General features: G+C 34.0%; 1 protein-coding gene across 7 annotated transcripts in view; it reads left to right on the plus strand.

The window, feature by feature from the left end:
• Positions 1–25,147, plus strand: part of LOC128559530 (kinase non-catalytic C-lobe domain-containing protein 1-like) — a 73,694-nt gene that overhangs the window by 13,286 nt on the left and 35,261 nt on the right. For 5 of the 7 annotated variants that reach the window (XM_053551489.1, XM_053551487.1, XM_053551491.1 and 2 more), the window contains exons 3-7: positions 696–938; positions 13,163–13,218; positions 17,214–17,457; positions 19,104–19,193; positions 22,579–23,480. In XM_053551489.1, the coding sequence (XP_053407464.1) occupies positions 710–938; positions 13,163–13,218; positions 17,214–17,457; positions 19,104–19,193; positions 22,579–23,480 (1,521 nt within the window). In that variant the 5' untranslated portion in view covers positions 696–709. Of the gene's footprint in view, positions 1–695; positions 939–13,162; positions 13,219–15,637; positions 15,775–17,213; positions 17,458–19,103; positions 19,194–22,578; positions 23,481–25,147 lie in introns of those variants that run through there. The other 2 variants (XM_053551492.1, XM_053551493.1) reach the window with 2 other exon arrangements.

Here is a 25,147-nt window from a genome sequence, read left to right on the forward strand (position 1 = left end):
ATTGTTGACAGTTTCAAATTAAATATACTAAGGAATTTTATCCAGATATGCGATTATATATACATCATATTACTGTAACTACTAATAACAGATCTATTCAAACCATTGTTAACAGTTAATGAGAGTTTTTCTAGTCACATGATGCTATGGGACTTTTAGGATTTTATTACATATCTTAAAAAAGATCATACTGTAAAAGCAGAAATTTTCGCGAGGGTTAAATTTTTGCTATATTCGCAAGGCCCTACATCTGGCGAAAATTAATCCTAGCGTAATTAGTCACCATTAGTATAATTCAAATTTTAGTATGATTCCGTTTTTACAATTTTGCGAATGTTAAACCTCGCAAACATACTCAAAATCGCGAAAATTTGACCCAGAGAAAATGTGTGCTTTTACAGTAATGCATCAAAATCCAGATGATTTGAATTTCAGAAGAATTTTGCAGTAATGTAGTTGTAAAATTGTATTCTGGAAATTTAAGACGATGTATGTAATTTCATGGAGCAAGACAAAAACTCTAGTGTATGTTTTTTACCAGGTTTTTATAATGACATTATATTATAGATAATCTCCCTTTCTATGGAGGGAAAGATTCCAGAAATACAAAAGAAGAAACCTAGTGACCTGGTTGTTATTCATTGGATATTAATGTTAACTTGCTTTATTTAATTGATATTATATTTTATTTTCAGAGGACTGAGTTACAATGGATACCTCAGACATCCAGGGAGATGAGACAGTGAGTCTGTCGGATGTATTGGTTGCCCGTGATACATGTCTACCGGAGGATGAATTATGGGCACTGTGTCGGGAATGCTGCCTCGTTCTGGAAGTAGTGAACAACTCCCCAGATATGTTTCAAACTTTGTGCGTTACTCCAGATACAGTGGCGTTTGATCAAGTTGGAAATGTCTGCTTCCTTGACCTTGATGTTGGTAAGTTGTTTGAAGCAAAATTTAAAACTAATCTAAAAGGTCATGATTGTAATGCATGTTGGTAGTTGACCAAAACAAGCTTAAAATTCAGCATAAAAGGGTCATGCTTAATGTGTACTCTTTAACCCTTACCCTGCTAAATTCCTATAACGAACTTGTCCATCTTTCAATTTGGACATTACCATTAACTGTTGAAAGGGGTGCTTACCAAAAAGATACTGACTGAACAGCAAACAGTGCAGGTCTTGATCAGATTGCATGGATGTGCAGGCTGATCATGATCAACGCTAGTCACAAAGGCAGAATCAATCGTGTCTAGCATGATAGGGTTAAAATGCATATTCTTTAACCTGTGCTAAAGAGCATCCTGTAAACAGAAGGCACCTGCCTCTAAAACCAGTTCTTTTCATTTCTGACAAACATTTTCAATGTATTGAAGCTATAACATTAACCCTTATTATGCTGGGCATGATTGATTCTGCCTTTGCGACCAGTGAAGATCATGATCAGCCTGCACATCCGTGCAGTGTGGTCATGATCTGCACTGTTCGCCATTCAGTCAGTATTTGTTTGGTAAACACCCCTTTTAACAGTTAATGGTACTGTCCAAATTGAAAAAGTCCATTATAGAAATATAGCAGGGTATTTATTAGGGTTAATAAGAACACCTAATCAAGGTAAAAACCACATTGTGGCTGTCTCAGGTTTATTTTTTATGTATAGATTTGACTTATTTATTCAATTTCTGCAAAATACTTTCATTCTCATTTTTTATGCATTGTTTAATATGGTAGGCAGTAACATTAATATAAACTTAAAAAGAAAAAAAAAGGCTATAGGCTTGTGTTGCGTAACTCCGGTCATTTTGTAATACATTTAAAATTGTATTATGTTTGTTATTATACCCCCACCAAACATGTTTGAGGGGGGTATATAGGAGTCAGTTTTGTCGCGTCCCGTCGCGTCCCGTCCCGTCGCGTCCCGTCCCGTCCCGTCGCGTCCCGAAATCTATTATCTCAGTTATTACCAAATGGATTTGATTCAAACTTAAAATACATGTTCCACCTTATCACCCACATCATGTGACACAAGGTGCATAACTCTTGACACCAAGTTTTCATGAATTATGTCCCCTTTTACTTAGAATTTAAGGTTAATTTTGTTGTATTTTCACTTTATCTCAGTTATTACTAAATGGATTTCATTCAAACTTAAAATAGATGTTCCACCTCATCACCCACATCATGTGACATAAGGTGCATAACTCTGACACCATTTTTTTTATGAATTATGCCCCTTTTTACTTAGAATTTAAGGTTGATTTTGATGTATTTTCACTTTATCTCAGTTACTACTGAATGGATTTGATTCAAACTTAAAATAGATGTTCCACCTCATCACCCACATCATGTGCCCACATCATGTGACACAAGGTGCATAACTCTTACACCAAGTTTTCATGAATTATGTCCCCTTTTAATTAGAATTTAAGGTTAATTTTGTTGTATTTTCACTATATCTCAGTTATTACTAAATGGATTTGATTCAAACTTAAAATAGTTGTTCCACCTCATCACCCAGATGATGTGACATAAGGTGCTTAACTCTGACATAAATTTTTTATGAATTATGTCCCCTTTTACTTTAAATTTAAGGTTGATTTTGATGTATTTTCACTATATCTCAATTATTACAAAATGGATTTGATTCAAACTTAAAATAGATGTTCCACCTCATCACCCACATCATGTGACACAAGGTGCATAACTCTGACACCAATTTTTCATGAATTATGCCCCTTTTTACTTAGAATTTAAGGTTAATTTTGATGTATTTTCACTATATCTCAATTACTACTGAATGGATTTGATTCAGACTTAAAATAGATGTTCCACCTCATCACCCACATCATGTGACACAAGGTGCATAACTCTGACACTATTTTTCTTGAATTGTGTCCCCTTTTACCTAGAATTTAAGGTTAATTGTGATGTATTTTCACTATATCTCATTCTGATTGGCTTAGAGCCAAAGGGAAGTAACCTTTTTTTAAATTTTGTACTGAGTTTCTTCCCCTTAAATTCCAGGAATTAGTCTATTTTTAGATTTTCAATATTTTAGGTATTTTTCTAACTTTTTTATTATAAGTCCTATGTAAAAAATAAAAACATTTTTCCGTGGTAACATGGGTCGGTAAGACACTTTTTTGTTTTCACTTTTAGTGTATCTCTAATATTAGAGATTTAATATATTTACTAGTATTACTATACTAGTATTATACTAGTATTACTTTTATGTGGAAGCCCAGGATGAAGTACTCCAAAGTATTTTTAAAATTCCTTATGGTTGCCATTCTTCTGTGACAAGACCGTATGGTGGGGGTATGAGTCACTCCTGTGACAGTTCTAGTTAGTTCAGAAGTTACTTAGTTACACCAACAGAAACCTGATTTTTGCAATAGATGTAAGAAGTAGTCATTTTATTTTTGCATTTCATTAAATTTCATGAAATACAAAAAAGAAAGAAAATTCAAAAAGGAAACCAAAAATAGTAATAAGAAAAATGAGCTGCTGAATTTACTTTGAAATATTCACCTGTTAGAAACTTCAAAGTAACAAGTTCATTTTTTAGATATAAAGTATCAAAATATGTATAGAATGACGGGGCTAAAATTTCTTTAATGTAGATTTGTTGGCAAAACCACTATGTCAAAAACAGTTTTTATTTAGTTGTACAGATTTAAATTTGTGCCAAACCTAAGTCCGGTAATCCCAGACTGTCATTGTGTCCGATTGTAATATTTCAGAGGCTTACAGAGATTATGGGGTGATAAATCAGTGAAACACAATTGCTGGTATTTGGTGAACAGATTTAGCCATAATTGTGTTGACCAATTTCATAATAACAAGTGGGATAATAGGGCCGGCTTACTTATCTTCTTGGTATTACATAGTGCTAAAAGATTTTTTGATATTTTTGGACTTTACTTCTTTTCAACCCCTATGAGACTTTTATAGTTGACATAATGTTACTGATGCAAAGATACATTATTAGCAGATATGGTTGGTTGATAATTTTTATCTGAAAATAGTGTTTGCAGTACCTTTCTTTAAAAACAAAAGAAACAATAACAAGACAATAAAGATAGAGCCCGTCAACCCAAGGAACCAAGTCAAGTCAAGCCGAAGTTCATAGATTCAGTATAACTACCAAAAGCAAAGAAGTGCTACAAGAAAAATGTCTGGTTACCACAACTCCGCTGTCAGTTGTTTGATGATAAATTCTTGTTTGAAGGCCTAGAGGAACTTGATTTTTAGCTCACCTGTCACATAGTGACAAGGTGAGCTTTTGTGATCGCACGGCGTCTGTCGTCCGTCCGTCCGTAAACCTTTGCTTGTGACCACTCTAGAGGTCACATTTTTCATGGGATCTTTATGAAAGTTGGTCAGAATGTTCACCTTGTTGATACATAGGTCAAGTTTGAAACTGGGTCAACTGTGATCAAAAACTAGGTCAGTAGATCTAAAAATAGAAAAACCTTGTGACCTCTCTAGAGGCCATATCTTTCAATGGATCTTCATGAAAATTGGTCAGAGTGTTTATCTTGATGATATCTAGGTCAAGTTCAAAAATGGGTTACGTGCAATCAAAAACTAGGTCAGTAGGTCTAAAAATAGAAAAACCTTGTGACCTCTCTAGAGGCCATATTTTTCATTGGATCTGTATGAAAGTTGGTCAGAATGTTTATCTTGATGATATCTAGGTCAATTTCGAAATGGGTCAACTGCATTCAAAAACTAGGTCAGTAGGTCTAAAAATAGAAAAACCTTGTGACCTCTCTAGAGGCTATATTTTTCAATGGATCTTCATGAAAATTTGTCAGAATGTACACCTTGATGATATCTAAGTCAAGTTCGAAACTGGGTCACGTGCGGTCAAAAACTAGATCAGTAGGTCTAAAATAAGAAAAACCTTGTGACCTCTCTAGAGGCCATATTTTTCATGAGATCTTCATGAAAGTTTGTCAGAATATACACCTTGATCATATCTAAGTCAAGTTCGAAACTGGGTCACATGCCTTCAAAAACTAGGTCATAAGGTCAAATAATAGAAAAATCTTGTGACCTCTCTAGAGGATATATTTTTCAATGGATCTTCATGAAAATTGATTAGAATGTTCAGCTTGATGATATCTAGGTCAGTTTTGAAACTGGGTCATGTGCCTTCAAAAACTAGGTCAGTAGGTCAAATAATAGGAAAACCTTATGACCTCTCTAGAGGCGATATTTTTCATGGGATCTGTATAAAAGTTGGTCTGAATATTCATCTTGATGATATCTAAGTCAAGTTCGAAACTGGGTCAATTGCGGTCAAAAACTAGGTCAGTAGGTCTAAAAATAGAAAAACCTTGTGACCTCCCTAGAGGCCATATCTTTTAATGGATCTTCATGAAAATTGTTCAGAATGTTCACCTTGATGATATCTAGGTCTAGTTCGAAACTGGGTCAACTGCGGTCAAAAACTAGGTCAGTAGGTCTAAAAGTAGAAAAACCTTGTGACCTCGCTAGAGGCCATATCTTTCAATGGATCTTCATGAAAATTGGTCAGAATGTTCACCGTTATGATATCTAGGTCAAGTTCGAAACTGGGTCAGGTGCTGTCAAAAACTAGAGTAGGTCTAAAAATGGAAAAACATTGTGACCTCTCTAGAGGCCATATTTTTCAATGGATCTTCATGAAAATTGGTCAGAATTTTTATCTTGATGATATCTAGGTCAAGTTCAAAACTGGGTCACATGAGCAAATAATAGAAAAAACGATGTCATACTCAGTTCAAAACTGGGTCATGTGGGGACAGGTGAGCGATTCAGGACCGTCATGGTCCACTTGTTTAAGTTAAAAATGTGTTTTGAATTAGTCAAAATTTCCATGTTGTCTAATCTGTACAAAAAAGCATGATTGTTGATTAATCATGACCAATATATTATATAACAATTATTGTGAACATTTTATTTAAAAGTATAAATAACTTTGTCAATTTTGGGTGTATGAAATAATTCAAATTTTTAACAAATTTTGAACATAACCGTCAGTACTGGTAAATTTTCACAATTCTGTCTTATGATCACATTCCACATTCCATCTTTCCAATCATGCACATTTATAATTATGAGTGGCATTTGTCCATCTACACTATTGCAATTGTCCATCTTCATTTTCGATTGTCCATTTGCATTCTCTCAATTGTCCATCTGCATTTTCTTGATTATCAATTTGCATTCTCTGCATTGTCCATCTGTCTGTCTGTACTTGGCAAGAGTAACTTTCTTTTATATTGGAGACAAGTGTAATCAAACATGGGCAAGCAGTTTTTTGCATCTTGATCAAATTTTGTTCTTAGTTTTTGTACTGAAAATATCTGTACAAAAGTTGACTTTTTTTCAGGATCTTGAATGGTATTGTACTTTAAAACAGATGCTGTAGATTTCCCCATTATCTGCATCTGTTTAATTGTTCAGTAGGCCATGGTAAAATTTCCATTAAATTATGATGGTTTTCTAATTACTAATATTCAGGTCTTCTATTCTACCATAGTCGATGGATCTCTTTATTTATAGGTTAATCCAATATTTCCACTTTTGTATAACGTCTGTTGATAAATATTTGTTCTTGATATACCATTGATCTACTTTTAAAATGTTTAATCCTAAACCTTATAAATATGAATGAAAATAATAGTTAACAATTTTGAATATCCGGCTTGAAAAAGAGCAACTACTCAACAAATTATTTTGACAGAAATGAATCCAGTCAACCCTGTATAAGCAGGCAGGTGTCCACATAAGGCAGATTTCTGCTAAAGGCAGGTTTCCTTTTAAGGCAGGTGTCAACTTAAGGCAGGATTCCACATAAGACAGGTGTCCATTTAAGGCAGGATTCCACTTAAGGCAGGTATCCACTTAAAGCAGGTGTCCATTTAAGGCAGGTGTCCACATAAGGCAGGTCAGTATGGGAAGTAAGCTGATTGACTGCTTTATACATGTGGCTGCTTAATATAGGTGGCTGCTTTATACAGGTTGCAGCTAAAGTGGGTTGAGCTATATGTTTTTTTTCCTATTAAGTTATAATCTAAACAATAATTCCATTTGAATCATGTCTGAAATTACTTTGAAATAAAATGGTGTAAACACTGAAAAGGAAAAAAACAAAAGGGTTTCATTCTTTTGTGTGTATGTGTGTAAATGTGTGTGTAAAAATGGGATGTAGGATATGGAGTTGCTCTTGTTAGTCTGAAGTCCCCAAAATTCTTTTGTTCTTTGTTATGTGAAACTGGTTTTAAGCTTTCATCATTTCTCAGGCATTTTTGAAGGCCCATATCATTCGTAATAAAACAAATGACAACAACCAATTTTAGCATTACCTTATTTGCATGAGACATAAATACCAGTAAGCATTTCTAATTCCAAACCTGTGATTTCAATACTTGTGTTGACATACATGTCAGTAGTGTTTCATTATTTACACAATGTGGTCAATATATTATAGCACTTGGCAAATGTTTGACTTCTGATTTCCAGTGATCAATGACTAAAAACCGCACCTACCAGTCACGCTGGCCTCCTGGACTATTGGTTTGTGGTAGCCGGAAGATTGGATTGTGATAGTTCAATGTTATATATACAGAGTAATCATTCATTTGTACAAACTCTGTTGACAGTCGGATTTAAACATTGATAAATCTGTTGCTCATTAATTATTTATACCTCATGGTTAAAGCAATAATACTTCAAAATTATACCAGTTTCTTGATTCATACGTCAAACTTAACCTTTAACCTGCTGGTGGCATTAGTTATTCTGCCTTTGCGACCAGTGCAAACCAAGACCAGCCTGCACATCTGTGCAGGCTGATCATGGTCTGCACTGTTCGCTATTCAGTCAGTTAATTTTCAGCGGACACCTTTGAATAATAAGTGGTTCTGCCCAAATTGAATGATGGACCAGTCCATTTTAGAAATTTAGCAAGGTAAAGGTTAAAAAAAGAAAGAAAATATTAGAAAGCCATCTAGCAGCTGACTATGGAACGTCCCTGCAGGAAATAATGCCTGACGGACACTTTGTGTCTTCCTCGATCATCAAAAGCTAGTTGCAACATAACCCAAATTGTGTCAGTGTGACTCTAGACCCAAGATATATTTTATTTAGAAATCATCACAAAGATAGAATTGTATTTTCATTACAGTTACATCACCAAACAAACCGTCTTTTATGAGAGACTTAAAATTCCAGCAAAGAACATTCTTCAGTTTAATACATGAGATGTATTCTTTAAGGTACTTAAGATGTCTGGAAGAGCGAATATCAAAGGCCGTAAACATTGAGTGATTAGTTATTGATTTGCTAATCAAATTCATTGATTAGATAATAGAATAAATCTTGCTGATCACTATACACTGTCGAGCAGTGTAATATTGACAGAGGATTATCCCAGTGGCCCATATCTTAACTGTGAAATATCAAGTCTCTTGAAGGACTATTTGTTGGGCTTCTGGTCAGATAACAACTATATTCATTACCATTTTAAATCAGAATTTCAAAAATGTAAAATTTTCCATTCTTTTTTCAATCTTAAATTCATTTAAATACACATGGACAAAAGTATGATCCATATTTATTAATTTTAAAAATAAGGTTGATATACCCTTTGAAGCAAAGCTGACAAGACCTGTGGCATGTAGTTTTGAAGTAATACACATCGAGGCTTCCCATATTTTAGTTGGCATTTCCATTGCATTTTTTGTAAGCCTTCCACAAGTGTACAATTAAGAACATACATTGATGATGAACTATAATTAGAATTAATTTTCTGTTTTATTCTTTATTATTGTCACAATTGATATCGAATAATTTTAATTCAGAATGAACTGAGAACCACATTCTGTTTCACTGTTTATTAAAATTTTTAAAAATGTCATGTTGTAAAGGTCTTTAAGTACAATGTTATCGAAATGATTCAAATCAAACATTTTTCTAGGCCATAGTAGATATAGTGAAAGTGAGAAATGTATTAGGTTGTTGATCAGGCACTTACATGGGGATTTTTGATGTCAGATGAAAATCTGTTGCTCAGGTTTGTATGATGGGTATCGTAGAATACGGATATCGATATAGAAAATGTCTGCCCTACAAAAATGGTTTATAAACTATTCACTATATAGTGAGAGTATATAGAAGGATCTAAGAGATAAATATATTTACATTTTTTTTAAAAATAGAAATCATTGTCAACCCTTACCCTGCTAAATTTCTATAATGAACTTGTCCGTCTTTCAATTTGGACAGTACCATTAACTGTTAAAAGGGGTGCATACCAAAAAGATACTGACTGAATGGCGAACAGTGCAGATCATGATCAGACTGCACAGATGTGCAGGCTGATCATGATCTACACTGGTCGCAAAGGCAGAATCAATCGTGTCCGGCATGATAAGGGTTAAAAAGAAATGAAAGTCTAGTGTCTCTAGGGAAACAGTAGGTCCTCATCAAGCATGAACTTTTGTCTGTTCTTTTTTTTTTCTCTAGATAATCTTTAATTTCCATTATTGAACTTTGAGTATTTACTTATACATTATTAAAATGTACCATATTTGTCCTTTTTTATGCTGTCTCTCCTAGGACAAATTTACTTGTGCTAGGCATGCCAGAGAGCGAATGAGAAAGATTATCGGTATATATAAGTGAGTTTGGTATTGAATAAATTGTTGTAGAGCCATAAAACCCTTTTCAGTCACCTACTTACTTGTAAATGAATACAGGGATGATGAAATATATAATATTTGGGGAACTTTTTACAGTGTACAATAACACAAAATAGTAGGTTAATTTATAAAAATGGTGTAAATAAAGTACACAATATATAAGGTTAACTGAAATAAGAATCCTCCTCAAAACATTACAATTTATTATGGTGGTATCAGATGTTAATGTATACCATAAATTCAGAGGCTATAAAATTTGATATTTTCAGTGAAGACAGTTAATTGATGCCAAGGAATAAAATTAATGGATTTCTAATTTAATAGATAAACAAAATCAACATTTTGTATGTTTCGTCAGATTTAAACTTTAGCCTGCTGGCGGCAATTGTTTCTGCCTTTTCGACCAGTGCAGACCTAGATGAGCCTGCACTGTGCAGGCTTATCTTGGTCTGCACTGTTCGCTATTCACTCAGTAAATTTTCAGTAAACACCCCTTCGAATAATTAAAGGGTCTGTCCAAATTGAAATCAGGGGAGGGCCCCTGATAATATTGTTATAACTTCTGGTCTATATATATATACAATAAAATAGGATTAAACTAAAAGATAGACTAGTCCATTTTAGAAAATTAGCAGGGTAAAGGTAACTGCAACCATGAAATGCACAAAAAGTAGTTCCCTATGTATAATTATGATTTAACGGTAATGCCGGATCCAGGATATCTGTTTACTATGTAGATATGAAAAGTATTCCATCATTGTCGGCTAGTTGTTTACCCGATACCCCATTCCAGTCATCGATTTGATTGTTATACACAAAGGTTCATTATTTTACTCAAATTTACAAATCATACCTTAACCGATATCCATTGATTGCAGATTGAGCTTCTGGTGAAATTTGAGTTAATTCGTTTAAATATAATTATCTTATTTAGGAAACACAAAGGCATGAATAAATTCAGTAGGATGGTAGATTTATCCAAAATAAAATTTAATCAATTATTATCATTTTGGTGATTTAAAGCAGCTTATTAAAAAAAACCCCATAAACTATTTTGTAAAAAAGAAGTGCAGAGAATATGAAAACTTATGTCATTTGTTAAAGTGGCCTTGTTAAAAAAAGTTTCTGCATTACTGTGAAGTCATTGATTTTCATTTGGGATTAATTTTCAAGGATTTCATGGTTGAGTTAATCCTAACAAACAAGCAAAATTCTCGTTCATTTGTTCTATATTTAAAAATACATATCCCAACAAAAAAGCATTTTTGACTTGAACCGTGAAATTTTGGGCCCATGAAAATGAATGTAATGTCTAAATAGAAGGATCTAAGCAAGATCAACAGGTGAGTATTTATGCCAGTTCAGACCCTATGTTTGTTTGTAGGAGATAACTACTGAGGCTATTCAAAGTTTGTATAATTATGTCCCTTTTCTTTTTAAAACGTTAGATAATCGGAGCCAAGAAAGACTGGTCAGAATATATGAGTAATGTTTGAAACAAATTAAGAAAGATTATCTAGTCAGTAGCCAGACTAGCCAAGGCCTTGAGTACTAGTATTCTGTTCTTCCACATCACAATTATATTCCTGGTTATATTTACAATTCTTTCATATTATTCAAGTTTATTTGATCAAATGTTGCGTACTTCTAAGTTTAGACTGCTGGCGGCAAGTGATTCTGCCTTTGCGACCAGTGCAAATCCTAGATTTCCATTCTGCAAATCCATGCAGGCACTGTTCCCTATTCAATCAGTAAATTTTCAGTGAACACCCCTTTGAATAATAAGTGGTACTGTCCAAATTCAATGATAGACCAGTCCATTTTAGAAATTCAGCAGGGTGAAGGTTAAATTTCAATATTTGCTGGGGACTAATTTTCGTAGATTTTGTGCTTGTGCCAATCCACTAAAGTCAAACCCAATGGACAAGTAATATTCCCATTTATTTTATATTCTCTGTTCCCTTACCCTGCTAAATTTCTATAATGAACTTTTTTAAATTTCAATTTGGCCAGTACCATTAACTGTTAAAAGGGGTGTTTACCAAAAAGATACTGACTGAATGGCAGACAGTGCAGATCATGATCAGACTGCATGGATGTGCAGGCTGATCATGATTTGCACTGGTCGCAAAGGCAGAATCTGTTGTGTCCAGCATGATAAGGGATATTCATATCACAGGAAAATAGCCATTTTACTAAAACCATGAACATTTTATGCCCACAAAAATAAATTATTTTACAGTATATACATTTTATATCAAATTCTATGTCAGATATATAAAAGAATATCTTTATGGAACTCAAAACCAAATATTGATTAGGAATTAATTCAATAAATTGCATCCAAAAACATGCCATTGATAATGTATATATTGTTTGGACAAGTTAAAATTTATCCTTGTTAAAATATAAAAAAAAATGATGGGAAATCTAATTAAGGTAATATAACTCTTCCTTATTTGAATAGAAATTGTATTTTCCCTTAGGTCAGTGTTGTTGATTTCAAAAGGAGACAAATGTCTTGTTAACAAATTAGCGAGAATAGTACATTTGTTATGCCAGATATTTTTATTGTGTAATAATTTACTATAATTTACACCATTATGCGAATACTTTAGCTCAATAGGAATAGCTCAATAGGAAAGTTTGTTTACCTTTTAAACGTGTGTAAATTACAACTGGAAGCAGTTTTAAATTCCTTTTGATCTAAATTAGGCTGAGCTAATTCTATATTTGGAGCAAAGAAACTTTCTTAGACAATATGTGTTCTACAAAGGTTCAGAACTGGTGCTAATTGGAATTTAATGGGGCTTTAAAAATTCATTAAACACACAAATACAACTCTTGTTCATGTAATCTTTAGTTGTGAAGTTTGCTTTGATGACATCAACATAGAATACAGTTTAACCCGCCTTAGTAGCCACCTGTAGCTAGCAGGTACTTGCCTGAAGTAGCCGCTAACATAGCTTTATAGCTGAAAAGATTTATTTTAATTTCTGCAGGACTGAAGCAGTCCTCTGGCTTTAGCATCCACATTTTGTCACTTTTGGCTGCCTTCTTTAAATACAGTTTTGACAAATTGACAGTATACTACTTATAGCTGGTGTGCTTTCTCCCTTTCCACCAAAGGTACAAATGGCATCCCACCAAAGGTGCTAAGGCTTCATTGTAATGGCTCTAATACTGCTTTATGTAATTAGGCAGTGGTTTGTGCTGTGTTACTGTAAAATCATTTAATTTCTTGGGCATGAAATTTCATGGTTTTGGTTAAAACTGCATTTTCGTGGGGAAATGAATTCGTGGATTTCAACTTTTGAACATAAAATGAATGGGAGTTTTACTTGTTTGTTGGGATTAAATTTCGTGGATTGACTCAACTGCGAAATCCACAAAAATTAGTCCCCCACAAATATTAATTATTTCACAGTATTTAGCTGTAATGTTATGTGTTATGCTTGTATTACAGATCCAGAACCAATTTACCTGCCTCCAGAATACAGCACAAATGGAAATTCATACAAGGTAAGAATAGATTGTTTTTGTTTCTTTAACCATTTTTGAAAACGATTTAGGCTATATTATAATGTCAGTCATTTAACATATTATTATAACTAGCACTCCTCAGTTTAGCATCAGTCCTAAGTAATTGACAACTTCACTACATGAAGAGGTGGAGGACAAATAACTTTAGTTGTCAAATCATAGAGAATGTAGCCTTGCCGGGGATCCTTATTCATCAACATTTAAAGTCTTAATTTGCTATCAAATTCATATTGATTTTATTTTGCTGACATGTTTGTAGCTGTAAAACACACATTCCTGCTAAGTTTCACACACTCGAGGCTTTGACAAATGACATACTAAGGCAGAAGATGATTTAGCATTTTAAAGTGTTGATGAATGCAGACCCAGGCACTGACTGTGTAATATAGTTATGCTTTAAAGACAGTGCTACGAGGCTTGAGAGATGCTGTACATTTCACTTCCTTTCATGAACATTCTCGTGGAAACAAAGTCTGCTGTTATTCTGCGATTCCCACGCATTTTCTTACAGCTTTTATTTCTTTGAAAACTGTACTAATCTCTACTGTCAGGCATCTGATAGGCTGTTTGAAGTGTTTCTCAGCCTCATTTTAAAATTATTGACCAATGGCAAAGTTGTAGCTTGAGACTAGAATACAAACCATTCAAATGACTGAATCTAACCCAAAGACATTTTTAATACCTTAAGGCTGCTTTTTTGTATTTTGTGTATTGTGTTTTATACTACATGTGGCCTCCATGGCAAAGTAGTTAAGGTCACTGACTTCAGATCACTTGCCCCTCATCAATATGGTTTTGAGCCTCACTCGGGGCATAGAATTTTTCATTTGAGGAAGCCATCCAGCTAGCTTACGGAAGGTGGTTGGTTCTACCCAGGTGCCCGCCTGTGATGGAATAATGCCCATGACCTATAATTGTGTCTGTGTGATGTTAAACCTGACTAAAATGAAGCATAATTTATATGACATTGTCATACTTGGACTTCATTTGATGACTGAATTATTCATGAAATTATAAGGTCAATTGCTTAACATGTGAAGTGGCCTTTGGCACTTTGATGTTTTCAAAAATATAATTATTTAAAGCACATATGGCACTTTAGAAATTGAAAACAGCAATAATGTTATCAGTCTTTTGTTTAAATTCTGATTAAAAAACACTAATAAGGGAATAAATTTTTTATATCTTTTAGTGGAAACAATTTATAACTAGTTTAGTGCGAAATTATTATAGAATTTGATAACCCAGGGTGAAGTTATAAATTTAAAGCATTGTTAGGAGTGACTCTCACACCTGAAGGGGTAATAAATACATAAAATTTGAGATGGTCAAGGTTGATAGTGCTGTTTAATTGCCACTTTTCTTTGCTAACAAGCAGTTCAGATTGGATGATAAATATTTTCTGAATAAGGCGAGATTATTATATTTTTTTAAAAGCTGCAACACTTCAATAAAAACAAAGATTTCTGTATGAAATATAAATAGATTAGTGTTTAACCTTTAGCCTGCTAAATTTGTATAATGGACTGGTCCATCATTCAGTTAGGGCAGACCCATTTATCATTTGAAGGGGTGTTTACTGAAAATTTACTGACTGAATAGCGAACAGTGCATGGTCTGCACTGGTCGCAAAGGCAGAATCACTTGCTGCCAGCAGACTAGTGTTTAAGTACCTACTAGTTCTACAGTTTATTGCTTGATATACGTAATACATAAATTTCATTCATAACAACTAATAAACAATCTTGAAACAACTCCATAATGATAAACATTATCCAAAGGTTTCGGGCCCAGTCTCAAAACTTTTGCATTTAATTGGTTGTTTTTAAGCACTGATTTGAAATTGACCAATGGCAAAACTGCAGTCTTAATAGACTGGTCTTCGGTCTCAGTTTTATAACCTGGGATCCAGCTTCTGATTGGTTGTTTCTGAGAAGACATTTGAAGTTGTCCATTCTTTAGACTGGCATTCTTTAGACTAGCATCCAAATTCTGCATAATAACTAGAGTCCAGAAAACTGCTATTGGTATTAAGGTTTTTAACCCAATGTGGTCCATGAAGCGATTACAAGAAAATATGCAATGTGTTTAATTAGTGCAAGTAAAATGTTACTGTTTTTGTAAATGTATACTAGAAAACATGAAATGTACAAAAGACACCCAAATTGGCATTGAATTTTATACTGCGTAGTTCATTTCTTTGATCTTACGATTGTAACTAAAGAAATATGCACAATAGCCAATAGTTAAATCGGTATAAAAGAAAAGTTGTGATCAAAAATGTCAGATAAATCCTGTTCTGATAATAACCTTTACACACTAGCTAATTACTACAGCTAATTATAAAAACGTGACGCAGTACATTATACAATAGCATTATGGGACTTGCATGACCCAAGTTTTTCAAGTTCCTTGTGAATTTGATATGTTTTAAAAAATTGAAGTTCAGTTGAGAGGTGTTTGAATTTGGTATCGGTTACATATTCAGGAGTAATTCTGTGATTCTATGCTAATTTAGAAAAATGCTACTCAAAGGTAATAAAATTATTTTTTTTATTATATTTTTATCAATATTAATATTTTTATCAATATTGTCAAGTATAGGCAGCTAAGAACTCCTTTATTGTCTGTCTTTTTTGCTCACCTTAACTGAAGGTTCAGGGTGAGCTATTAGTATGGGGTGGATGGTCCAGCATCTGGCATCCACATTTTTTCTTAAACATCTTCTCGTCTGAATCTACTAGTCAGAATAACACCAAATTTGGTCTGTAGCATCCTAGGTAAAAATAGAAATACTTTTAAACGACTTCCTCTCATGAACCGCTTGATGAATCTTCATCAAACTTGGTATGTAGCATTATTATGAGGTCCTCTCCAAAATTTATTCAAATGGGAGCACTTGGCCCCTTTTAGGGGCCACTAGAGCTAAAAATAGAAATACCTTTAAACAACTTCTTATCATGAAAACTTGGTCTGTAGAATTATTATATGGTCCTTTCCCATGTTTGTTCAAATGGGGGCACTAGGCCTCTTTTAGGGGCTGCTAGAGCTAAAGATAAAAATACCTTTAAACAACTTCTTCATCAAACTTGGTCTGTAGCATCATTATAATTATGGTCCTCTCCCAAGTTTATTCAAATGGGGGCACACTTGACCCCTTTTAACCTTTAAACAACTTCATCTCATGAACATCTTGATGGATCTTCATCAAACTTGGTCTGTAGCATCATTATATGGTCCTCTCCCAAGTTTGTTCAAATGGGGGTGCATGGCCCCTTTTAGGGGCCGCTAGAGCTAAATTTAAACAACTTCTTATCATGAACTGCTTGACGGATCTTCATCAAACTTGGTATGTAGCATAATTATATAGTCCTCTCCCAAGTTTGTTCAAATAGGGGCCGCTAGAGCTAAAAGTAGAAATACCTTTAAAAGTCTTTTTTGATTTAAAATTTTTTAAATTCTTTTTTAAACATAATACTTACTAGTCACAAGAAAGATTTAATTAGATCAGGGTCTGCCTCAGGTGAGCGACTTAGGCCCACTTGGGCCTCTTGAGTGGGCCTCTTGTTTCCCCATTTTTGTCTGAGATGCCACTCACTGGTCAAGGTCTTAAATAAAGCTCCTTTGCATTCTTTAAAGGAAATCTTTAAAAATATTTATTAAATCGCAGAAAATCATCTGGAGTTATATAGTACTGGAGTAAAGGTTAGTCTAATATTAGGCCAGTCTTAGAATGCAGCCTTGCTATTGGTCAATTTCAATTTTGTGATAAAAAAAACAACAACACCCAATCAAGTTTTGTTGATGGTCTCCTAACTAAGTTGTATAACCTTTGACCTTTGGTACTTTATGAGGAGACATACATGTATCTTGTTAGGCCTCAAACCTGCAACAGCTGGATTGAGAGGCTGGTACTGTAATCACTATACCACCTGTCCATGTTATCCATGTTACCTATTGTTACCTGTTCCCAGGCTCACCTGTTCTCACTGGGCATGACCTTGCTGTATGCTGCTGAGTATAATGTGGACCAATCAAAAGAGGCTGTCTCGGCAGAGTTACGGGAAGTGTTGGGTCGTATGACAGCAGATGAGACAACGAGTCGTCCTGATTTAGAATCGACCATTATACTCTGTGAGGAGCAGTTGTGTGGGCAGTCATCGCAGGAAGTGTGCTGCGGCATCGCAGCGATTGTGGGATTCGGTCTGCCACAAGAAGGTACAGTTATAAATGAAATATTAAGACATAAAATCGTTTGAAATTTTGAAGTTTAGGGTAGGATGAGGAGTAATGTGTGAGACAGTGTTGACACTTAAAATGTTTTAGAGTTAGATTGTTCTTGAATTTTGTAGGATGTTGTCAGTGGTTTCTTTAACTTGAATAGGAAAAAAATGGGTTGGGTTGAATGTAATGACAAAGTAATAGATATTTTCTCAGTGTAATTATTGGTGAATATGATTTTAAAAAATCATAAACGATTTAATAATGTAAGAAATCAACTAATAAATGCAAGTTTTGATTTAAATAACTAATCTGAAGGGAAAAATAAACCGCTGAAATTTTATTTGAATCACTGCTGACTGGATGGTATCTGTGTAATTATTTTATTTGGCAAAATTACAAGTTGAATTATCGCCATATATTGATAGGTTTGAGGGGCTTGTCATTAGACGTCAGATTTAATTTGTTTTAGAATAACAGCAGTGCTACTTGAAAAATACAGTCAACATTTTCTCATACATTCTGTGTGATATATAGCTGTAGATAAATTTTGCAGTGAACCTTGCCACTGTACTAAACCTATTTACCATTTTGATTGTTTTTCACATAGGGACTTGTTCTATTTCTCATGTATATTATCATTTGCATAAATTTAAAATTTCAATTACAGTCCACCAAAGGTTGATAAATAATTGTTTTATTCTTAGAGTTTGCCATTACTGTTACTAGTTTATCTTTATTAAGCTTTAATATAACAGCCTTACATACCTATCACTGATTTCAATGTATCTTTAAACTGAATAAGATTGTGATTCATCCTTTGTGGCAAGAGAAAAGCTGTTAATTGCAATCAGTAAACACATATTGAATGATTTGAGGTAATTAGTAAGAACTATTGCTAGAGTTCCAAAGGATCAAGGGCTAATAGATTTAACTGTTGACCAGCAAGCCACTCAGTATGTGTTTTATTACATGACCTTAGAAATAAATGAGCCGTGCCATGGGAAAATCAACATAGTGGCTTTGCGACCAGCATGGATCCAGACCAGCCTGCGCATCCGTGCAGTCTGGTCAGGATCCATGCTGTTTGCTTTCAAAGCCTATTGCAATTAGAGAAACTGTTAGCGAACAGCATGGATCCTGACCAGAATGCGCGGATGCGCAGGCTGGTCTAGATCCATGCTGGTCGCAAAGCCACTATGTTGATTTTCTCATGGCGCGGCTCAAATTAAGATTTTTTCTCTTCTTTTGACTTTTGACTTGCAAAACTGTGTTGAACTATTGACCGGTCAGTTGTATAAACTATGAATGGCAGTATAGAAAAGGAGTCATGTAATACACAAAATTCTGTAGAACTATATTGAAAATTTGCATATCCTTAATAGCATAAATAGTGACTACTTAAGTCTGTCTGAAATATTCAAATATCAGAAAAAGGCTGAAAGTAAAATTGTATATTATGATTTTACTTACGGTACATTAGAAATTTGTGTAACATACATGCAATTCTAGTTTCATACATTGCCTTGTTTTGTACTGATTTTGAAGCTTGGAAATTTAAGGCATTTGATAATGTTACCATAATGTTTATAAGGTGTTTTTTGAAAGAAAGAAAAATGACATAGAAATTATTGGTTTTGCAGTCATGGTTGAGGCTCTGTACTGGAAAGGGGGTAACATGAGTAACCTATATGGCATCGCCTCCGAAACCAGTACCCCAGATTATGTTTTAAGTATGCATGCATGTCTCATGTATTACATGGTGGAAAACAACCTGTCATTAACAAACAATTATATAATACACATTAACAAGATGTTGGTTTTGGGAAATGTGTCACTACTATTTTAAGTTTTAATCTGAACTATGAAGAAGAGAAAAGAGAACACTGAACAATTTCTCGAAAAATGGAAAAAAAGATGCTATATTTAAAGATCCAGTGACTTAAAGTGAAAGTAATTGTTGGTATTATTTATATGTTATCACAACCCTATCTTTGTATTTCAAATCATAGCACCCGAGTACTCTCTGGTGACTCAGAGATTTTACACACACCAATCTCCTCTTAATTAGCCATACCTCCAAGTTCTCTCTGGTGCACTTCAGATTTTCAAATCATAGCCACACCGCAAAGTACTCTCTGGTGCACTTCAGATTTTCAAATCATAGCCACACCACAAAGTACTCTTTGGTACATTGGAAAATTTCACAACATAGACACACCTTCAAGTATTCTTTCATACATCGGAGAATTTCACAACATAGCCACACCTTCAAGTACTCTTTCATACATCGGAGAATTTCACAACATAGCCACACCTCCAAGTACTCTTTCTTACATCAGAGAATTTCACAACATAGCCACACCTCCAAGTACTCTTTCTTACATCAGAGAATTTCACAACATAGCCACACCTCCAAGTACTCTTTCATACATTGGAGAATTTCACAACATAGCCACACCTCAAGTACTCTTTCGTACATTGGAGAATTTCACAACATAGCCACACCTCCAAGTACTCTTTCATACATCGGAGAATTTCACAACATAGCCACACCTCCAAGTACTCTTTCTTACATCAGAGATTTTACAACATGGCCACACTTCCAATTAGTCTTTTGTAGATTAGAGATTTTCACAGTGTAGCCACACCTCCAAATGCTCTCTGGTACCCTCCAAGTACACCAGAGAAATTGACATCTTTATGAGGAATGGTTTTGGTTATGAGTATTTTGAAACTCTTTAGAAGAAAGTTTCAAGAAACTCTATGAGTTTTGTGCCTTCTTCATAGTTCAGTGTTACAGTAAAAGTGGCTTTATTTTATACAGTATATAAGTTACAGAAAATATAAAGTAAAGCCAGTTTTCTATCAACAAGTCACAAGTTATGTTTAAGTAATCTATGTTAAGGAAGGATGTGGGTTTAACCCTGCACTATTATACAGAAGAGCTTCCTCACACCATTGTAAATTATGCATTTTTATACAAGGTTATATAAGAAAGCAGCATACTGTTTAAGTTGTATTCTTTATCTTGAAAGAAACCTCTACTTTTGTACATGATAGGAATTTGCAGAAAACAGATGCTTTTAGAATGCTTGAACCATTTAGGCTTGCTTCTATTGCTATCATTTTTTTGTAGTAATGGCCAAAGTAGCCATTCTTTGTTAAGACAATAAATTATTAATTTCATATTTCAAAATTAACATAAATAGGAAATATTTTGTTCTGTTGATTGGATGTCTTTGTTCAATGTAATAACTTTGAAATCCTTGAAAGTAAGTTGTCCAGGATTAACCCTTACCTTGCTAAATTTCTATAATGAACTTGTCCATCTTTCAATTTGGACAGTACCAAAGGGAAAGTAAAAAGGGAAGCTTACCAAATAAGATACCAACTGAATGTCGAACAGTGCAGATCTTGATCAGACCTGCACAGATGTGCTGGCTGATCATGATCAACACTTGTCGCAAAGGCAGAGTCAATTGTGTCCAGCTTGATATGGGTCAGTATTGATTTCCGTAATGTATAGGCACATTTGCCAATATATTCATTTTCGCATGTCAAAAATCTCCTTATGGAATGCAATTTTTTGAAATTTCCCTGAAGTTATTTGTTGTACATTACTTATACTAGATCCTAACATTTCATGTATATTATCTAACAGAACAATTTTATATATGGATGTGTTTAAAAATTATTTATTTTGAAATGTTTTAATTGTGCAGACAAACCTGTCCGCAGATATCTGGCATCAGAACATGGGAGAAACTGTATTTGTCGGTAGTCATGCAGTGACATGCTGTATTAATGTCTTAGTAACATTAACCTTTACCCTGCTAAATTTCTGTAATGAGCTTGACCATCTTTCAATTTGGATGGTACCATTTACTGTTAAAAGGGGTGCATACCATAAAGATACTGACTGAATGGTGAACAGTGCAGATCATGATCAGACTGCAGATGTGCAGGCTGATCTTGATATGCACTGGTCGCAAAGGCAGAATCAATTGTGTCTAGCATGATAAGGGTTAATGTTATGGAAGTATATTTTACAAAAATGCATTTAGTACATTATGTATGAAACAGAAAGTAAGACAGTAACTAGCTGTTGACAGGTGCATTTGTACTATTGTGTGCAGGTTTATTTAATTGATTTCAGTATCATTGCAGTTGTATACAACTAAAATGTCTGTTAATGCATGCATTTTTGAACTTGTTTAAACAGGCTACACTATGTCTTAAGTCTGATTCATAATATGACTTGAAGACATGTTTCTCTAGATTTCTTGTCTGACCCGGAAAGAACTGCATTGACTCATTGCACAAAGGAGCATAGATGATTCAAGCTTCTGGGCTTGGGCACCAGGGCTCACTTTAGGAATACAATGTGGCTCTTGGCCATTTTCCCCTTATTTGGATCACCCAAAACCCCGGGTAACTCCAGCATTTTTCATATTCTCATGCAAAGTCTAAATGCTTCCCCACATATCGCAACCAGGCCAAATTCTTAGTTAACCAACCTCCCTGAGATAACAGCCTGTGAACAACAAATAAAATGTTAGTCTTCAAACTGATTGTTTTTAAACATGTGCAAACTTTTTTCATCTGTAGCCTGTTTAAACAGTTCATTTATTTCTTATTTCCTTCCAGATTTTACTACCTAAATCTTAATGATATGTTCAAAGCTTAACCAACTTGGCAAGGCCAGGTTAGACTGTTTGGATTTTATCCAGTAAAATAGAATTATAGCTAATTATAATAAATAAACTTAGGCTTATTTTGGCTGTCTTCCGAAAAATACATTCTGTAAATGATTAGAGTTTAAAAGAATGAAATGACACTTTGTAGCAATATATAATTATCCTAACTTTCAAATATCATAATAGGTAATTTTTTAAATATACTGGTAAGTTGCTATTGTGTTTGCTTTACTTTCTATGTTTTTTACATACTTTTAGAAATCTTGTTCTTGGCTAGACAAGGCCATAACATCTCTCTTCATCTTTGAATTTAAACTGTAGAAACATTGTGTGTAATAACAAGGACAATTTATTGAGCTTGATTATTATTTTTAATTTTAAAATTTGTTCTTTATTTGTTGCTATTCATCCATTTTAGATACTTTTGATGACAACACACAAGCTACAGTTAGTTATGCAACGGATCTCGGAGTATCACCAGATGCTGACTCGTATATGCAATCGGAGCAGGGCGATGCTACGTGTTGTGATGATATTCCCGATTTAACGGAAGATGTGTCGCAAGCCGAATCTCTGCCATTGTCTGAACAAGAAACCGTGTTGTCAGAACAAGAAACCCTATTGTCAGAACAAGAAACATTATTTTCAGAACAGGATACACTGTTGTCAGAACAAGGGACTGTAATTGTCACAGAAACTACGGAATCTCACGATGATTCTCTGAGTGAAGAACAAGAAATGAATCGTAAACAGAGAAAAACGTCTTCCTCAAAGCAAGGATTAAGTGGGGGCGAGTCTTTCAAACAAAACGAAAATTTAAATACTTCAAATATTAATAATAAACAGAAACCCTCTCTTCCAAAGAAACCTGATATTAATTTTAACGCATCTGGACAGAAAACTAGTGTTGCTAATGGAAGCCTGTCAAAGAAAACTCAAGATGGCGAATTAGTTGTGTCAGAATTATTTAGTGAAAGTGAATCGGATCAAAGTCGGAAAGATTCTGACAAAAGTGTACAGGATAAGAAACAAAAATTGACAAATGGTTCGATAACGGGGGAAAAACTAGCAAGTACAGATTCAAAATCAAAAGATTCAAGAAATAACGGTTCTAATTTAAATAGAAAGGATGTTCATAGAGATAGTAATCAAAATATTACATATTTGAAATATGAAGAAAAAACTTCGAAAGAAATTAAAAATTCTTCGCAAACGTTGACGGGTATGAGTGAAAAGCAGACGGCATTTGGAGGGAATAATAAAACTGACATGACAGTCGAAAATGGCAGTGCTAAAAATAAAAGGAATAAAAGAAAACAGGTAAAAGTTTGATAAAGAATATGTTACACTTCATGCAAAAATTTTACTTTCTAATTTGTATTTTCTCTCACACACTTAAGCATTATTAAAGCCAGCAGTCATTTCATCATAGTAAACATGTATGTTTAAATTAAAGACGGATCTTTATAAATGTTGACCATGAAAAATGGAAATAAGAAATTAAGTTACATTAACAATTGGATTATATAATTATGTGTTTGAAATTTAAAGGAAAACATACTGTGTATAGAATTTCATTGAGTTCAAGCATTTAAGTTAAAATTGATGTTAATTTTATTTGATTGTTGGGATTCTATGTTCTGGATTAATGCAACTTTGAAATTTTTACAAAAAATATTGATGATTTCACGACATTTGCAAACACTTACGATCATGATGAAGTTGTTTTGCGTGACTTCTGTACTCTGCAAGGGAACAATCTCAAGATTTTGATGTGCATATATTTTATACTGATCTCGTATACTGGCCAATTTACATTTTACTTTTTTCCTTGTTCTTTGTGAATTTCCACTTTAACTACAAGAGGATAAAATGAAAATTTAGGTCATGTAATTACACAAGTTGAGTGTCTCTAATTACTGTAATTAACGGGTGCTTAAAAATGAGAGAATATAAATAGAAAAATTGGCAAATATAATGCTTATAGTGTATTGCTTTTAAGCATTTTTGAAGAAAAATCTCCATTGATAATGGGTTAAAGATCATGTATAAAAGGTCTTAATCCGTAATCTTAACAAATATTTTAAATAGATGTGAACTAAGGCATTTCTTGTGACTGCTTTTATATGCTTTTTATAATTTGTATTGAAATGCCAAATTGGCTTGTGGCTGAACAACCTCATCCAAAATTTCATCTTTGAGAAAAATGATAATATTCAATGACTCACAAGTACAGAAAAATTAATGAAATTTTTTTTGACTGTGTGGCTGATCAATAATGGAAAAATGATCAGTAAGTGGGTATTTATAAGTTGATTTTCTGGAGTTTGGGCAATTCCTTTTCTCTCAAAGGTTGACAATATAAGATTCAAAAGCAACTCACTTAGACTTAAATCATACTCCTCTAACATTCTTTCAGAACATAATTTTTGGTAGAATCAGTGGTTAGATCATGATTTTACAGAAAGGATCACTTCGTATAGATTTACTTGTCACTTAAAAAGTATAGAATGCATAGTTTAGAAAAAAGACTATATTGGAGAATGTTAAGACTTTTATGGCCAAGTGGTTAGAATCACTTGCTCAGCTCCAAAAACAAATCCGCTGTGCCATGAGAAAACCAACATAGTGGCTTTGCGACCAGCATGGATCAAGACCAGCCTGTGCATCCGCGCAGTCTGGTCAGGATCCATGCTGTTCGCTTTTAAAGCCTATTGGAATTAGAGAAACTGTTAGCGAACAGCATGGATCCTGACCAGACTGCGCAGATGCGCAGGCTGGTCTGGATCCATGCTGGTCGCAAAGCCACTATGTTGGTTTTCTCATGGTGAGGCTCAAATAAAACGAATCTTCCAAATTTTGTCACCCTGCTGGTATAACTAGAGCTCTGTTTAGCTTTTTCTTGAAAAATATATCTGAAATAATAAAAAAAAATTAATGAAAACATTTCAAAAGAATATTCAACCTAAGGTGATCCTTGAACCAGT

The sequence above is a fragment of the Mercenaria mercenaria genome, chromosome 9, assembly GCF_021730395.1.
Source record: "Mercenaria mercenaria strain notata chromosome 9, MADL_Memer_1, whole genome shotgun sequence".
NCBI classification, from domain to species: domain Eukaryota; kingdom Metazoa; phylum Mollusca; class Bivalvia; order Venerida; family Veneridae; genus Mercenaria; species Mercenaria mercenaria.